Source organism: Nelumbo lutea, chromosome 2, assembly GCF_056320005.1.
Source record: "Nelumbo lutea isolate HS-2025 chromosome 2, American lotus-T2T, whole genome shotgun sequence".
In the NCBI taxonomy this organism is placed as follows: domain Eukaryota; kingdom Viridiplantae; phylum Streptophyta; class Magnoliopsida; order Proteales; family Nelumbonaceae; genus Nelumbo; species Nelumbo lutea.
Genome location: NC_142685.1, coordinates 101,632,535 through 101,650,771, shown reverse-complemented (window position 1 = coordinate 101,650,771; position 18,237 = coordinate 101,632,535). Strand labels below are relative to the sequence as shown.

The window sequence follows — 18,237 nt, the reverse complement described above, 5'->3', positions numbered from 1 at the left end:
AGGCAATGATGTAACACCGGGCAAGGGAGTTTTTCTCCTCCCATTCTTGATAGTCTCTCCTCCGGGCCTCAGAAGCCCTATCACCCGGACGCTCCGGGGCAGGATTCTTTGCCACTTTGTCCAACTTTTCAGAAGCTAGGACCAGCATAAGGTTCTTGTACCAGTCAGCATAGTTTGGGCCCTTCAACTTGTTGTCATCAAGCAGTTTTGCAAAAGATCCGTTTGCCATTTTCTGATAAAAGAGCAAACATCAGTCCACAACCTAATTTGATTCATGTTCATTTCATATATATGGATTTTAATCTACGATCCATTTCCATTTATTCGTCTCTGAGATTTCCCTCCTCTCTCAGTGACGGAGACTACGGGTTGTCTCTGGAAATGTGGGAAATCACATAGGGTGCATGGAGCCAACTGTTTCAGCTGCATAACCCCACCACCTTTCTGTAAAGGATCACATCCACTCATCATATGAGTTTTCCCTTTGGCCTCTGCCAGACAAGGTTCAGAGCCGTTTTTAGGTAAACCTTTCTGTCCAGTGAGGGCTTACCCATCATATTCGTGAACGCCAAGGTACCGTGAGAGAGTTCCCATTTTCTGTTGAAGCCCCTCCCACATCGGTCTATGACGCCCCTATCATCTTATGAAACACTCAGACAAATCCAGCAGCAAATGGATAGCCCATTTTCTGGTGCGTTTCCTCATTACTGAAGGATCCATCCTCATGCTAATGATGGAAGGCCTTTAGAGAGTTCATCATATGAATCTCCTATCACATGCACCCATATTAGCTGTAGGGAACAAAATTACGCCCTAGTTTGATTTAGGTCAAACCAAAATGGCTCCCACTGACTTTCATAAAGCCAGATTTCGGTGGGCCTTGAATCGCCTAGGGTTCCGCACGTAACCTCTTGATGAGGTGTGGGGCCCACCACTGAGGGAAGTCATCCAATGACCAAAAGGGACACCATGGCAATGATGTGCATTCAGCCATGGTGTGCGCAAGAGCCACTGTCGAATGAGCATGGGCCAAGTACTTATGGCCCATGTACGTAGCACATCACACATCCATACATCACATGCAGGGATAAATTGACCCAATCAATTAATTATCTGTAAGGCCCGTTGGAAGCCCGTTAAAATTCCATAATATTAACCATTAATATTATCTAGGTATATGGGCTGAATTAGGGTTACCCAGTTCGGCCCATATAGCTTTATCCTTTAAAATGGGCTTTTGTAGTTTTAACTATTTAAAACTGGGCATTTACATGCTGGGCCGAATTCACCATTTAATTAAATATCAATCCTTAGGCCCATTAGTGGGAAATTAGGGCTGACTTTCAGCCTTGATTAAACCCTAGAATTGGTCCAAACAGTTTTGAACTAATCTTGGTTCGAATGGGTCTAGGGTTTGATTTTTAGTTAAATCCTTAATTCAAGAAAATAATCTGAAATTAAATACTAATAAAAGGAAAAACAAGAATCAGTCAAACAGGGCTGTTCGTACAATCATTCCTGCAAAACAGAGGTTAGATCACAGAATGCAGTTTCACAAACTGCAAATCGCAGATATCATTTCTCTCATCTACGAAATCTCCTTTTTCTACGCCGCCAACTTCGATCCAAACTAAAAATAAATAGAAATCCTATTTCTATTAATAATTACATCAGATCGAATACCTATACATTGAGCCTAGAAAATAAAAAAATATATATTTACAGACCCAAAATAAATCAAGAACTGCAAAATCGCAGGTTCCCTACGCAAACCAAGAATTCGATCGCCTCTTGTACGAACAGCCCATAAATCAAGAAAATTGTAAAGAACAATTCTAAATAATAATCAGATTTATTTAAATTTAATTTCAGATTATTTGCCCATTTGTTTTGGGAACAAATTTCCCAAAAACCAAATCTGCGCAAATTGGGTAGAACGCCTTCTCCCTAATTGCGCAGGTTCAGATCTGAAACAGAATGGTTCAAGATTTGAACCTGGGCTCTGATACCACTGAAAGGATGAGAGATCCATCACATGGACGCCCAAAGATTGAGGAATAAGGGGCAAATTTAAAAAAAAATTCTCTCCCTTCAACTGGGAATCACATTCCCTATTTATAAAATCATATTTTCAAGGATAAATCTTGAACCTTAAACTGAACCAGATCTGAACCAAAAGGAATGGGAGAGAATAATACCTGATACGGAGAAGCAATATCTCCCAACGAAGGTTTTCACGCCCAAGGAAGGATCCAAAGACTGCTCCCACTGAAGATGGCGCAGTGCAGGATGGAGCAGAATCAGCAGTGTTCTTCCCAAAGAACTCTGTCCTTGGCAAGAAACAGTAGAATGGAACGTGAGCACAGCTTCCTTTTCAATCCTTTCTCAAAGAACTGATGTCAAGATCCAATCTTGACTTCTCCCACAGCTGGAGATCGAACTGGCAAACAGGGCAGCAAGAGCAGGGAGGCGACAAGAGAGTATTCGCAGGCTGTAGAATTCTCTCTTCTTGATTTCAGCACTAAAGAGGATCTGATGTGTTTCTTGTTGGTCTCTCTCAAGGCTGCCGCCCCCTCCGTCTTTTTGTTAACTTAAAAAATCAGCTCCTAATCCCATTAGGAGGTGCTTATCCAAATCATATTTGGATCAGCCTTCTCTTCTAGTGATAAGGATAAACCCTTATCTTATCTGCAGATTAGATTAGCTTTATCCTAATCCCATTAGGAGGTTTCTATATCTGAATCACATTCAGATCTGGACTCTCTGAGTGGATAGGATTAAGACCCTATCCTATCTGCTAATCCATCTCAGAATTCGCCCCTTTAATTAACTAAATAAATAGCCCAGTTCGAAGTGGGCTTTAGGCCCATAAAGCTTATGTGCTCACTCAACCTTCCTAACCGCTACCCAGTTGGGCTTCCTTCTATGGCGTGGGACCCAAGCATTGATCTACACATCAGCCACATGGGTTCGGCCCAGCCTTTGTTACAAGGCCTGGTCGAATACACTGTTAAAGACAGTGCACCCCCTGAAACCCATCAAATGGGCTCTATGGGCCCAACACTTACCCTAAGTGGTCCCTGGGCCAAGCCACCTTGTAACACCCAGGGACTGTGGGCAGATGCAAGATTAGCCCATCAGGTATTATCCTCAATGGTCTTACACTTAACCTCTCAGCCCTTAATGATCATACACTGCCCGACAAGAGAGGACCTCTCCCTCGGCTGCAAGGAACGGTGTTGCACTCTCCACTTATATGGATCCCGGGAATTAAAACATTTTGCAAACATTTTAGAAACCATAATATATATATATATATATATATATTTTTTTATATCTCATATAAAATATACTTTGCAAAACAAATCTCAGCAGTTGAAATCGACTGCCGGCAGTCTTGGTTTCCAACAGTGAGAGCGCATCCCCAATCATTACCTTTGTCCGACAAAGGGGCTGATCCTATCACTATGATCACCCACTCAGATGAATTCTCGGATTGTCCCAACATACCCAGGTTTTGACCCCCGCTAAGGATCTCACTGATTGGTACATCAAAGACACCCCGATCCGACACCTAGTGCAGTATCATAATCGAGTCTAGGGGTCGAGTGTAACTTTCCAGTTTTGCCCATCAATCTCCAAGGTCTAGGGCAATACTGGAAATCTGGTCCAGTTCAAAGATTCAATTAATCCCACACAGTATGTGCCTGGGGTCTCACCCCAGTAGCTGAGACAAGCCACCTCAACCGACTTGATGGCACCACAATGTCAGCCTTGTCAGGATAGGTCTCCTCAGACCGACCCATTGGCTGTGAACTTTCTAAACTAACACGATTCTCAATAAGTGTCCAGTTTAAGGGTATTACACAGAAACATACCAAGGGAACATGAATCAAATATGCATTTTTATTCATTTACAATGAACTCATAAAGTACATCAATTTTGATTGAAGCTAAGGGCATACAAAACTGTCTAACAGCCTCTCCTTACCCCTGGCATTTTCCCAATCCAAAATCAAGTGATGGTCAAGCTCTTCCCAGAGACCTTCCAGTGTTGTAAAGTATGTTGCCACAGACATGTCTCCTTGCCTTAGGGCTGCAATGTCTTGGTCCAGCCTGTAGATTCTAGCATTATTCTTCTTTTGGCCATATGTCTTAGATACTTTCTCCCAGATTTTAGTGGCTGTAGGAAAATGATGAACAGTTCTGGCCACCCGAGGAGTCATGGAGGCCAGCAACCAAGACATAACTGTGGCATTTTCCTTGCGCCACACTGCGTATTCAGGGCTGCTGATTTCTGGTTCAGTTTTATCTCCATCCAAATAGACTATGAGTACACAAGAGGTAATGAACAGTCTTGCTGAGACAGACCACTCTCTAAAGTTATACTCATCCAATAGCACACTTGTAATTTGCAAACTATGCAGATTAGGGTTCTCCAGGTTTGAGGACCTTATAACAGGTCTAATATCTTTAGAGGAAACTTCACCAGATAGTGATGGCATCCTGACTTCGGTCAAGGAGTTGTTCATAGCACTGTTGGGTGGTTCTGGTTAGGGCTGGCTGAAGTAGTCACAGAGTTCACAGTGCTGATAGCACACCAGATAGGCTTCACTTGGACTAAATCAGTTCGGGTACAGCAACAAGGAGAAGTCTGTAACTGAACTAGTTCACAGAGATGGAGTAGGGCTAGTATCCGACCTGGAAATGATCTGTAACTGAAGTCTCCACAATTCTGTAAAGATCTTTCTGAACCAGTTCTGATGCAGGTTCTGATTAGCCGAAGTAAGCACAGTAGGTCCTGACAGCTCACAACACAGTTTCAGACTTGCCGAGACTGTCACAGTTCTGATGCAGTTCTGTTACAGCAACAAAGGTGTTCTGGGCTGGTAACCGACCTGTGCTATGCAGACTCCACTTGAACTTCGAGTACTGCAACTGTAAAGGGAGTTCCCTCCTTACAGACAACACTGGGACTGCTGAAATCAGTCCTCAACTAGGTTTGTCCTATACAGACCTCTACTTAGCAGCCGAATAGCTGCTAACTACTAGAAACTAGTAGGACTCCAGCTTCAGGGTCTTACCTCCCTTGTGCCCTACAACCAAGGGAAACCCTAGGTCGAACCTTGTGTTGTTCTCCTGCAACCCTAGGGTTTCACAGCAGCAACCCAGATAAAAAAAATGAAATACAGCAAGGAGGAGATGGCGTCGGTAGTAACCAGGAAGGTGCTCAATGCTCTGATACCATGAAAGCTAAACCACTGTAGTCGAAGTAGCAGAAAAGAGAAGAGGAAGAAAAGATGCTAGAAATGTTGAACTATACTTGCAGTCGACCATGCCTTTATTTATATGTAAGTGAAGTACAAAGTATAAGAAATTACTGGGATACCCTTGATTAGTGATGGGACACCCAGAAGACTTAAGATATAAACAAGATTAGGCCCAGTTACAAGATAAGTTTAACATAAGAATCGGCTAATAGGAATTCTTATAAGCCGAACACACTCAAGCCTTCTAACATATCATTCTAACATGAATATTGCAAGAAACCTAAACATACTAAGGACACCTAAAGGGGGAATGCCAATGTGGCGGTTACTACTGACAGTGCAACCTCATCAAGCACAAGAGCCACATCCCTGGACACCTTAGCTGCTGTCTGGGCTGCTCTGACTCGGTTGGAGAGAGAAGTTGGTGATTCAGCACCTTTGTCTCAGCCGTAAGTCACAACATCTACTCCAACTTCAGCTTTCGCTCATTTAGGTACACCTGCCTCAGCTTATCATGCTTCAGCCCCAGGTAACATTGAACCTTGTTGGGTGATAGATTCAGGTGCATCTGATCATATGACTAGCTTGTCCTCATTATTCACTACCTACCACTTATCCTCTAGTAGAGACGAAGTGTCTATTGCCAATGGCTATCTTGTTCCCATCTCTGGCAATGGAGACATCAAGTTGTCTAGTGCCATTTCTTTGTCTTCTGCTTTGCATGTTCCTAAACTCAATACTAATTTGCTTTCAGTTAGTAGCATTACTAAAACCCAAAATTGTTCAGTAACTTACTTCCCTGACTGATGTGTTTTTTGGGACCTGGAGACAAAGAAAGTGATTGGGATTGGTCGTGAGACGAATGGAATCTACTACTTAGAGGGAGCTCACATGGAGAAGATAGTGAAGTTAGGAGGTCTTTTGTTTCTCAGTCTGTTGGTTAGGTTATGCTTTGGCATAATCGGTGGATCATTTATCTTTTTAAGTCTTTGAAAATTTTGTTTCCTAGTTTGTTTATGTTTAAATATCCAATTTGAAATGTGAAAGTTGTGAGCTTGCAAAGAATTGTAGAACTACCTATTCATTGAGTAATAAAAGAAGTAGTATTCCTTTTGAAATTGTGCATACCGATGTTTGGGGACCTTATCACATCACTGCTATGGGGGTACAGATATTTTTGTTGCTTGTTGATGACTATAGCCAGTTTTCTTGGGTTTACCTTATGCGTTTTGGAGATGAGGTTCCTACATTAACCTGGATCTTCCATCAGTTGATGTTTGCCCAGTTTGGGGTCAAAATCAAAATTTTTAGATCCGATATTGCAAAAGAGTATTTTGCAAAACCATTAGCCTCATATTTCCTTGACCATGGGATCATCCATCAAAGTACCTGTCCTCATACCCCTCAGCAAAATGAGGTTGCTAAGAGGAAGAATAAACGCATATTAGGGGTGGCTAGAAGCATCATGTTTAACTCCAATGTGTCTATACGTTTCTACGGAGATGCTATTCATACTAGGGGTGAGCATAATTCGGTTAAAACCGAAAAACCGAACCAAAATATCGGTTTTGGTTTAATCGGTTCAGTCTAATCATACCCCTCAGCAAAATGAGGTTGCTAAGAGGAAGAATAAACGCATATTAGGGGTGGCTAGAAGCATCATGTTTAACTCCAATGTGTCTATACGTTTCTACGGAGATGCTATTCATACTAGGGGTGAGCATAATTCGGTTAAAACCGAAAAACCGAACCAAAATATCGGTTTTGGTTTAATCGGTTTAGTCTAATCAGTTTTTTGGTCAGTTTTGGTTTTATTATTCGCTTATTTTGTACTTCGGTTTTCGGTTTTGCTTATCATAGTTGATAAATCGGTTAACCGAAAAAACTAATTTAATTTTATAACTATATATTTTTAATATTATTTATATTATAATTTATAAATTTGTATTAATATTTAATATATTATGCAATATACATCATTACTTCATTTAATGCCAAGTTTCCAAAAAAAAGTAAAACTCAAAAGAGTGAAAGACAAGTAAACAGTGACTATTGACTGCCGAGTGCCGCGGCTGCCGGCTGCCACTATGTTTGCTTTGCCTTTTCTGGTAGCCAGTTGCCGCTGCATTTGTTTTTTATAGAACACAAAAGCAAGTTTAAAATATCGGCCCGTAACGGCCGATACATACCGTTTTCATAACAAACAGATACATGGGACATGTAAAATTCATGTGTTCTGTTTTTTTTCATATGTTTCGGCCAATACGGGCCCGTATTGGGCCGTTTCGGATCTGTATCGGCCGATACAATCCGAATCATTTCAGTTTCCCTTGTTCAATTAATCTATATTTAATACTGAATCTCTCTCATTAATGTCTTTTATTACTTGTCTATTTAGGTCTAACTTCTTCATTAATTAGTTAATTACTCCTGTGGCTAATGTGAATTCGGCTAGGCCTTGTAACAAAGGTTGGGCTGAACCCATGTGGCTGATGTGTAGATCAATGCTTGGGTCCCATGCCATACAAAGAAGCCCAACTGGGCAGCAGTTTGGAAACTTATTGAGCACTGATTACTTATTGGGCCTAAAGCCCATTTCAACCTGGGCTGATATGATCACCCACTTAAGGGGGCATATCTGGAATTAGGGTTAGCTAAAGGATTAGGGTTCTAACCCTATCCACTCTTGGAGACCAAATTCAAATGTGATTTGAATTTGGTAACCTCCTGATAAGATCAGGGGTGGGCTGACCTAATCTGCAGATAGGATTAAGATTATCCCCTATCCAAATGCTTATTTGGATTGGGATAACTCCTAATAGGATTAGGAGGTTTCTTAATCACTAAGAAAGAAGGAAACCCTAATCTTGAATTACAAGAATTCGACCTAGGGTTTTGTAGTGACTCACCCTGCAAGTTTGAGATAGGATCTCATCTTCCTAAGCTGAAAATCTGCATCCACACCACTTTCAGCCATAGGAACTCCAGCCGCCGCCACCTTACTGCTTGGTTCGAACTCCTCTGAAGGGACAATCAAGAAGCTAGTTCTTGACATCAGTCATTGCTGAAAGACTGATTTGGTTCGGTGCTCTAATCTTCCATCGGATTCTTGCGAAGAGTTCAGTGCGTAGGACGCACACTGTTGGTTCTGCTCCACCGTCGTTGTGCTATCTTCAGCAGGAGTGGATCTTGGACCTCTCTTTGGGCGTGAACACCGACGTTGGGAGATCTTGATTCTCCGTATCAGGTATAACCCTTCCCTTGATCTTTGGTTCAGATCTGGTTTGGTTTGGTTCGAGTAGGTCCTTGAATAATTGATTCTAAAATAAGGGAATACGATTCCCAGTTGATTGAAGGGAGAAAAATTTTTGAAATTCGCCCACCTATTCCGTTGTTTTCTTGGCGTCCATACGATGGATTTCTCCCTCCTTTCACTAGCTTGATTATGGTCACACCAGTCAAAACGAAATCTACCGAGCCAAGGCCAGAAACCGGCACTTGCTTGAACTCACTTTCGTATGGCTCCATTAATCAAACAAAAATCAAAGAACCAGAAATTTTGTCTATATAAACTTACTTGAAGTCAAACCAGAACCCAGATGCTTGAAAACTAGGGTTTTACTCCGTCCAGCTGTTGGGGAGGAAGAGAGAAGATGCAGCCGCTCCTACCAGAGCTTCCCAATCTCTTCCAAACCTGAACCGCCCTCCTTTAGGAGTCAAAAGACACCTCCCAAGCACAGAACGCCACACCCAAAGCTTCACCTTTACTTGTACCTTCGAAAATCTCTAGTCGGCTAGGGTTTTGGGCAGCAACAAAACAGCACCATTTCTTGGCAATATCCAGCCAGATTTAAACTCTCCAAACCCTCTACCAACTAGGCCAGAGATACTCTTAAATATAGAGAACCTATCTCTCCAAACACTCTCTTAATCTAAGGGTGTATGGGAAAAGAGGAAGAAGAAAAAAAGGAAGAAAGAGACCTGCTCTAATTCCAAAATGTAAATCAGTCCTCAAAAGTTAGGTGTAAATTTGAAGATTAGAGAGAAAAAGGAAGAAGAAAAGTAAGAGCAGCAGTACAAGAGAAGAAGATGGCGAAAAGAGTAGGAAGAAGAAGAAAGGTTCGAATTATCTTCCCTTTCTTCTCTTATCTTTTTTTTTTAAGAATTAATGATAAAGAAATTACAAGTATGCCCTTAAGTGGGCGGCCAACTAGGCAGTAACATAAAGAGATCAAGCAAAAAAAAAAAATAACAGGCCCATTAGCCAACAAGAAAATGAAAAGATATTACAAGAGAAGATACTAGGACCCATTCAGCCCAGTCTCTTTACAGTGTAGATCAATCTCAATATGTTTAATCCTATCATGTTGTAGTGGGTTATCTGCAATGTTGATGGCAGCCTTGTTGTCACAATACAGCTTGAGGGGACCATCAACTTTCACCCCAAGCTCACCTAGGAGGGTCCTAAGCCACAATAGTTCTACAACACCATGTGCCATATCTCAATATTCAACTTCTGCACTTGATCTCACACTTGATCTCACAACCACATTTTGCCTTTTACTTCTCCAAGTAACCAAATTCCCCCAACAAATGTGCAATATCAGGAAGTAGACTACCTATCTCCAATTGATCCAGCCCAATCAGCATTAGTATATGCCTCTATTTCATGTTTATTGTGCCTCTTAAACAGAATTCCTTTCCCCGGACATGTCTTCGAATACCTAAGGATCCTTTCAACTTCTTTCATGTGAAGAATCTTGGGAGAATGCATGAATTGGCTGACAACATGCACTGCATAAGCTATATCAGGTTGGTAAGAGATAGATATATCAATTTTCCCACTAGCTTTTGGTATCTTTCTTTATCATAGTAGTCCTCACCAACTGATTCCTGGAGACAATGATTCTGCTCTATTGGCATCTAATTTGAGATTAAAGATTTGGGCTATCTAAGGTACTTCCCTTCCTTGGAATTGAAGTTGCAAAGTCTCCTCTAGAAGAACAAGAACATACTTCCTTTGACATCTTGTGACCTTGCAACTTCAATTCCAAGGAAGGGAAGTACCTTAGATAGCCCAAATCTTTAATCTCAAATTAGATGCCAAGAACTCCTTCAATCGTTTTATTTCTTCCGAATCATTCCCTATAATTACCATATCGTCCACATAGACTATGAGAGTTGTAAGCACGTCACCCTATTTCCTTATGAACAAGGTATGATCTGCACCACTCTGAGTGTATCCCACTTTCCTCATGGCCCCACATAACCTCTCAAACCAAGCTTGAGAAGATTGCTTACGTCCATTTAATGCTTTCCTTATCCTACATACCTTCCCATGAAAATCATTTCCAAGTGGAGGATTCATAAATACCTCCTCATGTAGATCACCATTCAAGAAAGCGTTCTTCACATCCAACTATTGTAGCTCCCAAGAAAAATTTGCTACTAATGACAATAGAACCCAAATTGTATTAAGCTTTGCAACTGTAGCAAAAGTCTCCTAATAGTCAATCCCCTCCTTCTGAGTAAACCCTTTTGCCACTAGTATGGCCTTATATCTTTCAATGGAACCATCCCCCTTGTGTTTCACAGTAAACACCCACTTACACCCCACAGTGCTCTTCCCTTCTAACAGCAACCTATAGCTGTAATCTCAAAGAGAAAGACAAGGTTTAAGACTTGTTGGAGTTGTTACTGGACTGGAAACATTCAATACCTTGCTGAGATTAATTTTTTATAATTCCTAAGTCCTTCCCACACCCAATGGGTGTTAGAAAAAGCTTTACACTAGAAAAAATTTTCCACTGAACTAAAAGCAACCTCTGTACTCAAATCTGTAACTGGACTGGGAACACTCCCTGTAATCAGGTCTGGACAGAGAACAACTTCTGTAAACAAATCCACCACTTCTGGAAGTCAAACCCGGGTTGTAAACACTTTCTGCGATCTGTTCTAAGTCCCAAACAGCAACTAGGACTGTCCGCTCAGTCCTCCTTCCTAGCTCTGTTCTACATAGATCTTTCTAGTATCCGAATGGCTACTAACTACTGTAGAACCACTAGCGGGGCATAAATAGGACCATATGGTCAAGGCCCATTAACATAATTAGTAAAAAGACAAGAACTAAAAGAGCACTAGGGCCCATTTGGTCCAGCCTCTCTACATTCTCAAGCTGAGCATAGACATCAATCATGCCCAGCTTGCCTACATAATGTAGTAGTTTTCCTTTTGGAATTCCCTTGGTAACGACACAATTAAATGTTCTTCTGAAACAATAAATAGCAAACAAACTTCCCCTAAAGCTACTATCTCCCATATAAAATGTCTATCCACCCCAATATGTTTTGTTTTGTCATGCTAAACTATGTTATGAGGAATGTTGATGACTGCTTGGTTATCACAGCATAACATCATTACTCCTCCATAGTACTCTGATACTCCATGGACCATTACCTTGTACTTTGCCTCAATAGAGGATCTAGCCACCACAATCTACTTCTTACTCCATGAAAAAATGCTCCTTGCCACCATAGCACAATAACCTAAGGTGGACTTCCTGTCATCAATACAACCAGCCCAGTTTGCATCTATATACGCTTCCAACTTCATATGTCCATGCTTGGCAAAAAGAATACCTAACCCTAGAGTTTTCTTCAAGTAAAACAAAACCCTTATAGCAGCCGCCATATGGGTATCTCTGGGAGCATGCATGAATTGACTAATTACACTTACATCATATGAAATATCCAGTTGAGTCATACAGAAACATAATAACTTCCCAAGCGGACTCTGGAACACAATTATTAGTCAATGATTCACCATTAGTGGCTGAAAGTTTGTGATTTAAATCTATAGGTGTGGATGTAAACTTAGCTCTAAGTTTTTCAATCTCAGTAAGAAGATCAAGGACATACTTCAGCTAAGAAATAAATATACCCCCCTTAGCAGACTCTGTACTTTCTATCTCTAGAAAGTACCTTAATTCCTTTAAATCCTTAATTTCAAACTCAGGATTAAGGAACTTCTTGAGGCTGTAAACTTCCTACCAAGGTTTAAAATATCAATACAATATTCCCAATACAAGGCGTATCATATCCGTATCTATGGTATGGATACAGGATACACTACAACTGGGTACATATCCCACGAGTCATGTGTATCAGCATGATATGCCTCTGTATTGGATCGTCTCGTGTTGTGTCGGTGGATATGGCCCGTACTGGGAACATATCCCAGCTATGTCCTCATTCTATCTGGGTAACATAGGTTCTTGCTGCTCCGCCTCCCCCGCCTTGCTAAACCCTTAATCGATAGTCAAAATGCTATCCATCTGCTGCCTAGTTGTCCCTATATATCAAGTGTAATAGTATAGCTTAAATCATATACGGTGATGCATATGGGGAGGAGGCCATGGGAAAGTTCCTTATCATCAGTTGTAACTCAGACGCCTGCCTAGGCTACACCTTGACAACTATTGTGTGAAAGGAAGAGTAATTTATATTAGGCATTACTATTGTACTGCAGTTATTGGGTGTTTTGCTGCTTCCATTTTGGGTATGTCCTTCATGTTTATAAGAACTTGAATTTCATATCATCCCACTCTTTTGTCATTTTAACAAAAGTTTCTCCATAATTGACAAAATAATTGCCATATTCATTAGTGATATTTTATTTGAGTGCTGCACATTTTGCATCTTGAAAGTTAAAATAGCTAATGGTAATGAACCATTCAGAACATAAAAAGGAATATGTAATAAACATGGACAAATAATAGAAAAAAGTGATGTATAGTATTTAAGAAAGCTAAAGTTTCCCCAATTTCAGTAACCAGTTAGGAACATCAGGTATATTTTATTTATGATTGGAGCTATCTGTGAAGCTGATGGAAGCAGACAATTTTTCACCTTATCTCACCAATAACTCATTTTTTTTATCAATAACAGATTAGTTTCATTAAAATTAAAAGCTCAGCACAAGAATGGGGAGAGATAAGCTCTCATAGCTCTCCCATAGAAGTTCAAGCATAAAACAAAAAACAAGTACAAATCATTACAACTGAACCCAGAACAAAGAAACCCTATTCACCCCTTATTTTGCTAAGCCATGTCTCACCGATAATTCTTCCCCATATCTCACTGATAATTCAATTGGAAGAATGACCAATAATATATTTTTCATTCAATAAATGGGTACATGATAGAAGATTTACATTTCATTTCAAAATCCAGCAAAAGAAATCCACAGACTCATTGATTTGCTTACTGGTCATTTTGAACCATTTGATTCTTAATTGAAAGTGTGTATACATAGTGTAAATGTATATTAAGTGTTTAACATTTATTGGTAGATCAACAAATTCTTTTCGAAATTTCCTCAGCCTTGTTTCCTTCTATGGTATGAATAATAATTACTGAGAAGAAATGCTCTAGAACTTCAAAGGATAGTAACTGGGTGATTATAGACACTTTAACAGCCACACCTGACCATTTCTGCACATAAATTTCGAACAGAGACCGAGTTTGGTTTGGTGATAACAAGAACAGTTTGAGGAGGTGATTCCCACCTCAAGGAAATCTGAAAATGAAAAAGGAGTTCTTGATTAGATAACTCATTAAATGATACAAAAGAGAAAACAAAGATTGCACTAACCATTAACAACAGTTACACAACTAGTATTCTTGTACTTGATGGATGAGATGGTGGCATATACCAATCTATTACTAAAGTTATAAATAAAAAACAAGAGTGACAACGTAAATTGAAGAAATATTACCTGCTTACTGCTGCGTTCTGCTGTTGTTATATTTCCTCTTTCAAAAGAGACAATATCATGCTTGTGCTGGCCATTTTTCTCACCATTGCAACCCCACGAAAGCTTAAAAGATGCCTGCCTCATGGAAAATATTTTAAATTACAGTCTTATCCGTGCCCATACAAGCACTAATACTAGTGTGCAGGCATAGATTGGATGCTTATAACAGATTGAATATAGGGATTTGATCAAAACTATTCCAGTCTGGACAGTAATTATGCTTAGCCAGATGGAACTGCAATGGCATCAATAATTGCAGAAGTGAGTAAGATGGATTCTTTGGGTAATGGGTAATATTGACCACAAGGATCTGTTCAAAGCTATGTGATATTGGATGGTGGTTATGACTAATGTGGTTATTTGATGTTCTATCTTTGATCATTTAGTCTCCCTTGTTACTCTCTCCCCCCTCTTGTGGCATCCCTCTCTCCAAAATTTTCATAAAAAATGGCATAGCACCACGCACCACCCATACAACCATGGATCCAACTTTCTGTAATAGGAAATGATCCTCCCTTTACACCTGCTAAACAAATAGGTCCAACACCTAAAAAAATTTCCCTCAACCTCCTAATGCAGTAATTTTATCAGTTATAGAGAGGTAATTAGAAACATAAAAAGAGGCATATAAAGGGGTGGAAACCAGTTGATCGAGTCAACCATCACCCTATCTATTTCTTTCACACATTCTAGGAGCATTTGCATAACATGTGTGCATATTGTTTTAAACCCTTCTTCGCATGAAAAAAATTAATAGCCTAATATTGTCTTTCTAATATCTTGTTGATCATCAAATATCAAGTACATGGTGGCCCCTAAGTTAAGAAAATCAAAAACTTACAAACAGGCCTAAAACAAAGCCTCCCTAGTAACTCCTTACTTAGCTAAAGTGCCAGCCATTCCATTTGCTGACCATCTTACCCAATTAAAGTGCACCCCAATCTCCCTTGCTAAGCTAATAATCTCTCTTAGAGGCTGTCTAAGAGACAACACTCCCAGGTTTCCAGTTTGCATCCACCCTATTACCAGCTTGGAGTCTCCTTCCACTTCTAATTGCTGCATGCCCCATTGTTTCGCCAGTTTCAAACCTTGAAGTAAGGCCATTACTTCTGATCCTTCCACTGAAACAGTGGTTCTCCACTAGCAACTACAAACCGAAGGTTGAAAACTTCCTCAAGAAAAAACAAATCCAGTAAGTGTTGGGATCAAGCTAACGTCTTCCATCTCAACAAGAATTCTTGCATATTGTGTATTTTCCGATCTTCAACTTCTGAAATCAAATCTTTTGAAACTTCCCACAGCATTTCCTATGGCCCTAAAAACCTCTGTACACCAGGCATGCAATAGTATCCCATATACATCGATCCAAAAGAACCTCATTTTCTGTACTTCCAATCCAAACCCAGTGACCAATGACAGAAAAAAAAATTCCAGGGTTCCTCTTTTTCCAAAGCATTCTCTTGCTAGAGTTTCTTCCATGTCTTTTTTCCACCTAAAACTGAACAAGAATAAGGATGCTCCCATCCTTCGAACACAAGAGAAGCTTAGGTTTTTCCATTCTTGGTTCACCCATTTCTCCACAACTGTAATGTCGAGATCCAAGTGAACAAATCTACCTTCTAGACATCTATTTAAGTACTCCAGTCTTTCTTCAACCTTGCTTCCATCCCTAACTGACACACCTTTTGTCGCAATTGCCAGTGGTTCTAGCCACGATGCCGCTGCTGACCCTAAGATACTCTGCACCATTGCCATTCCTTTGCCTCTGTTTACTGTCATTCGCCCCCATCATTCACAAAAAGCACCAAGAAAATGTTTTCAAACTACCATCTTTGATGAACTAGCAAATCATGCTTTTATTCTTGCTAAGGCCTTGTGAACAAAAGCAAGTGTAATGGTCTTTTGATTTGGGATTTTTGGTTAGAGTTTGGGGTTTTAAGCATTATGATTTACAATTTATGTTTTGGGGTTTGGGTTTAGGATAAGAGTTCCAGGGTTTTGTAGTTTGGGGTTGGAGGGTTATTTTAGTGTTTGGGGATTAGGGTTTAGGATTTTAGGAATGTGGGTTTAGGTTTTAGTATTTGGGTTTAGAGTTTAGGGATTCAGGATTGTGTTTTAGAGTGTGGATTTAGTGTTAAGGGCTTAGAGAGGATATGAGGTTAATGAGTTAGGGTTAGAAGTTTGGAGTTTGGATTTTAGGATTTGGTATGGTTTGTTATTTAGGGTTTTAGAGTTTGGAGTTATCCATTAAGTAATTCTCATTAGAGGAGGCAGTGTATGAACCAGCAGTTGAGGAACAGAGGAAATCTAGCATCTCTACCTTTCTAGTAACTCTACCAGGAACCACTTTGGAATCAGATTCTATTTCACCATCCCTAAGAACCTCATGGGAGCAAATTCCATGCTTTCCACAACACTTTTCAGGCTGATCACCAGTTAGGTTCTCCAGCATGTTGGACATGTCATCTGCCTTCTCACACTTGGTATCACAATTCTTGTCTCCAAAGTGCAATGCTGTATCCAAGAAGGAAGAACAGTTCTTGGTTAACAAAAAGCAGTAATAAGCACAGGCAAAGACAAGATCTAGATACGAATTTGAGACAACAATTACCTTAAAATATAAGATTACCACCACTTTGATATTAAAAATTCGATCAATTGCCTATTCTTTTTGCAACCATATTCATTATAAATTAGGAAATGTTTTTCCAATTTGACAGAAGAAACTGTATGATCTTGTGGGCTCAATATTTTTTTAGTCTATTTAAATAAAATAATGTGTTATCTGGTGGGCTCAACCCTTAAATTCTTATACTGTCATCATTAACTAATGTGTTATCTTTACATATAGGTTTTCTATAAAGGTGTTGATATCTTGGTTTTTTCATTAAACATTTTTTTCATTTCACTCATACTTGGTGCAAGAAACCATCTATTAATCTCCTATTCTTTGTCACTCATGTTTAATGGTTTTCCTCTCTCTTTGGTTGCAGATGGTCTCCTCTATCGAGTGTGGTGCACCTCTTTGACTCGAGCTTCTTCCGACAACCAAAGAAAAGGGGTGAGGTGATGTGGAGAACAACAAGAGCAGCTACCATTTGAGCAGTTTGGGAAGAGAGGAACAATAAGATCTTCCAAGGGCAAGGAAAATCAAAGGATGATTTGGTAGAAGAAATAACCATCAAGGTCATACATTAGCTGAAAACATCGGTAACCCTGATCACACAAGAGTTGGGGGTATTTTTCGAGATGTGGAAGGAAGAATGTTGGCCTTATTCTCTTGGATAAACAGTTGGATTTTCAGCAATTAGAAGTGGAGGGTGATTCAAAGTTGGTAATAGGTTGGATGCAGACAAATAGCTTAGGCACTTGGGCTCTTAGACAATTTGTAAGGGAAATTTTGAGCCAAAGAAGGGAGATTGGAGTACAGTTTAAATGGGCTAGAAGATCAGCAAACACCTTGGCTGATGCATTGGCAGAGCAAGGGGTTACTAGGGAAACTCTATTTTGGGCATGTTTGTAAGTTAACTGTGAATTGGGGGATCACCTTCTTTAGAAGGTGATAGTTGTACTAATTCTCTTTAAAGTTAATGAAAGTTGGTGTTTCCTATAAAAAGGTGATAGTTGTACTAATACTTAGTGCAAGACAGTGATGATATGCTACAATATCCTCCAACTATTTAACATGCCAGTGATGAATGGAACAGTTTGTTCAATGGAATGGAAATATGTCTTATTTTTCCTAACTTAAGAGAAGCACCATAGCAGGAAAAAAGGCTTATAATTAAAGAATTTATGTTACAAGATCACATAGCAAACCTAAATGTTCCTTCATCAGACTCCTTGTCCTTTCTAACTCATATTTGCGCTTCCATTCAGCTGCCTCAGCCTGAGCAGATGCCTTTCCCTCCGCTACTCGTCTTAATGCCTTTGCAACAGCTAATAATGAAACATAATAAAAATTAGACACCAGGTATAATAGTTACATTTAAGTTCAGTTTGGGAAGAGTACAAATACAAATACGTACAACGCAAATACAGGTTTAGAAATACAAAATACAAGACTTTGCACTGTACATATTTGTATTTGCAATCCTTCCAAACTGAACCTTTTTTTGTAATCAAACTGAGCCTTAAGAACATAAAAATGAC

At 39.8% G+C, this 18,237-nt stretch overlaps 1 protein-coding gene across 3 annotated transcripts in view; it reads right to left on the bottom strand.

Moving 5' to 3' along the window:
- LOC148872360 (putative NAD kinase 3) overlaps positions 1-18,237 on the bottom strand; it is a 106,015-nt gene that overhangs the window by 69,796 nt on the left and 17,982 nt on the right. For all 3 annotated transcript variants that reach the window (XM_088971718.1, XM_088971720.1, XM_088971719.1), the window contains exons 3-6: positions 17,905-18,024; positions 16,406-16,599; positions 14,047-14,160; positions 13,753-13,847 (exon numbers count right to left, since the gene is read on the bottom strand). In XM_088971718.1, coding sequence (XP_088827844.1) covers positions 13,753-13,847; positions 14,047-14,160; positions 16,406-16,599; positions 17,905-18,024 — 523 coding nt within the window. The remainder of the gene's footprint in view (positions 1-13,752; positions 13,848-14,046; positions 14,161-16,405; positions 16,600-17,904; positions 18,025-18,237) is intronic.